The sequence below is a fragment of the Solanum pennellii genome, chromosome 12, assembly GCF_001406875.1.
Source record: "Solanum pennellii chromosome 12, SPENNV200".
Classification (NCBI taxonomy): Eukaryota; Viridiplantae; Streptophyta; class Magnoliopsida; order Solanales; family Solanaceae; genus Solanum; species Solanum pennellii.
This window is the reverse complement of record NC_028648.1, coordinates 7,965,107-7,968,014: the sequence shown is the minus strand read 5'-3', so window position 1 is coordinate 7,968,014 and position 2,908 is coordinate 7,965,107. Positions and strand designations below refer to the sequence as shown.

At 33.8% G+C, this 2,908-nt stretch overlaps 1 protein-coding gene across 1 annotated transcript in view; it reads left to right on the top strand.

The window, feature by feature from the left end:
* Window positions 1-2,619, top strand: part of LOC107007506 (DExH-box ATP-dependent RNA helicase DExH10-like) — a 13,991-nt gene extending 11,372 nt beyond the window's left edge. The window contains exons 15-16 of the mRNA XM_015206152.2: window positions 722-814; window positions 2,268-2,619. Of these exons, the coding sequence (XP_015061638.1) occupies window positions 722-814; window positions 2,268-2,378 (204 nt within the window). The 3' untranslated portion in view covers window positions 2,379-2,619. The remainder of the gene's footprint in view (window positions 1-721; window positions 815-2,267) is intronic.
* Window positions 2,620-2,908: the final 289 nt, after the last annotated feature.

Sequence of the window (2,908 nt, the reverse complement as noted above, 5' to 3'; positions counted from 1 at the left end):
GGGGGGGGGGGGGGAGGGGGATGGCAACCATTTACACCAAAAAGACTACCCAAAGATCCACAACGTCCCAACCATTGCCTTTCAACTCCATATTACTTGCAATTACTTCTGGGATTAGTGCTGTGCCATCAGAATAGTTACCATACCCATCAGAATAGTTTCCATACCCAGTATATCCAGTGGACATCTCGAGTAAACATGGGATGTTGTTGGTTGTGGTTATGCTGTTACTCTTTGTGGTATTCTTGTTTTGTTTATCTTTTTGCTCAAGGTTCAGGATCATGTTTTACTTAGAAGACTTTCGCGAATGTTCAATTGCTACGAGGGAAATACTTTTTTCCTGTGATTATCATCATCTCTTCCTCCAAAATAGCTAATAGGTTGTCTGATACTGTTGGCGAGGAAAACCAGTCAGAAGGAAATGGTAATCATGCTAGTTTATCATATACATGGAAGCAACCTTCAGTCTTAGTACGTGTCGGATGTTTAAGCTATTCAATCCTCGAAGGCATCATTTTTTGCATTCGAGTTCCGTCTTTGTTTAAAATGAATAAGGTTGCCAATTATCTGAAATACTTCTACAGAAACAAAATGATTTACGTTGAGTCCTTCGAATTTGACCTGAGTTCTTTCACTTACCCAATATAAAACTAACGAAAGAAACAACTGGAGATTTCATCTTCCTCTAATAGTTGTTAATCTGCATATTGCTTTCGCTTAGGGTGCATCTTTTGCGGAGGTTATACAAATGACAGATATCTTTGAAGGTAGCATCACACGGCTGGCTAGAAGGCTTGATGAATTTTTAAACCAGGTAAAATCATGAGAACTTCTGTTGAGTTTATGAATAATTCGAGATATTTAAGTATCAGTTAGTGGGGCTAAATGAGCGAATTGGATCTGTTTGAATTTCAGTCCACCCATATAAATATTGGTAACCATTGGATTGGCTAAGATATGGATTGAGTGAGATAATCTTAATCCACTTTATTCTCTTTTGAGCGCTCAGTTGTTCCTCTCAGAAACAACTTCTTCAACTCCTTTTTGTGTTTAGAAGAAAACTATTACTATAAGTAAACAGTTCTATAGCCTTTGTCTCTGAATACCACAGCTACATAGTTCATGCATACTCCAAGTAAAAATAATATATTTAATTATTCATGAATATTATTCTGTTGAGATTATAAGTATCGATTGTTAACTTAATTTTTACACAAATCCTAATCTAGGCGGGGTCATCCCAAATAACCCGGTTATCTTTTCTAAGTTATCAACTCAATACTTAATATAGTAGCACATATTATTTAAATAAAAACAATTCACATAATATATAAATAGTTTTTACCGGAAGTAATGGGTTAACTCGATCTACTTCAGTATGAACTTTTTATAAGAAGTTGATTAGATATTATGACAAATTGAAATTACACTATATATACTAGGTATCCCCAACTTAAACTCATACAACAAGCTTCAATTTTGTCTCTATTTATGTAATGGTGTTTGAATTGTGTCAAATGAGCTTTTAATTATATTTTTTGTATGCATTTTAAATGCTTTTAACTAATGATCATTGTGATTTGTAGTACTTTTTATGTACTTTTAAGATATGTGAATTTTATTTTATAATTTTTAAGAATTATATATCCCGATGTACGATAAATAGATTAAGAAGTTTGACAATTGAAATCTGAATTGTGACCCCTAAACTGGGATGGAGAAAGTATTATAACCTGAAAAATCAAGCTCATTGTTCAATTTAAGCAATTAGCAATAGTTAGGTACCTCCTGTTTTGAATAATATTCCCTCCGTCCCATTTTAACTGATGAACATCATCAATCAGGTTGAACATCAGTAATCATCAGGTTGTGATGAATGGATCAGCTATTGGGTGGGTTTCTATGGATACCCATATTTTATCCATAATCCAACTCATTAAAATGTAGATTAAATGAACTAGCTTTATAAATATGGGCTGAAACTGTCGACTATATAGACTATCAATATTCATCCGTATCCACATGGTGCATCAGGAGAGCACATCCATAAGAGTTAATATTCTTTTAGTTATACTTGTTTGTTGAATGAGTTAATATTCTTTTAGTTATACTTGTTTGTTGAATGAGCTGCTGCGGTAAACAAGTACGTCAATGGTACCTGTAGTTCCTTTTGTGATAATATAGTGTTTTTTTTAAAAAAAACTATGAGTTCCCTTTCCTTTATACAAAACAGCTACTCCACGTGTTTTTGTGTTGGTAATTTACAGTTGAAAGCTGCTGCACATGCTGTGGGAGAAGTAGATTTAGAGAACAAATTTGGTGCAGCAAGTGACAGTATTCGGCGAGGGATAATGTTTGCAAATTCTCTCTACCTGTGATGTAGATCAGTGCTGTGTAGTCTCAGTCCCTAGTTCTTCATTTATTCAAAGTAATATTTTTCTGTTGTAAATAATTAGCAGATGTCCTATGGCTTACATATGCTATAGCATGAGATGTGACAATTAAGTGTCATTGCATGACATGAAATCGTAACTTTCTTGTTGTACTTGTGATTATTTTAAAGGACGATAGTTTTTACTTCCTATAAGTGAGTACTCCCATCTACAAAGAGCTTCTTTACCAAGCTAATCAGTTTCTCATAAAGATGTCCCAATTTTCTGACTATATTTGTTAAGGTTATTGACATTGCTAAATTTTCTCAAAACAGTCATGAGCTTGTTTTGTGTTTATATGTACCATACTCTTGTTTGTTCTCTTTGATTCGACAGGTGCGGAAAAGGAACTTATGACGTTATTATCATGTTCGTGGATAAATGCCACTAGGCCAAAAATAATGCTTTCGCTCCGTCATTTTCATTTTTTTTTTACATGTTTATATTTAGTTGCTCATGACTATGCTAATATCAAG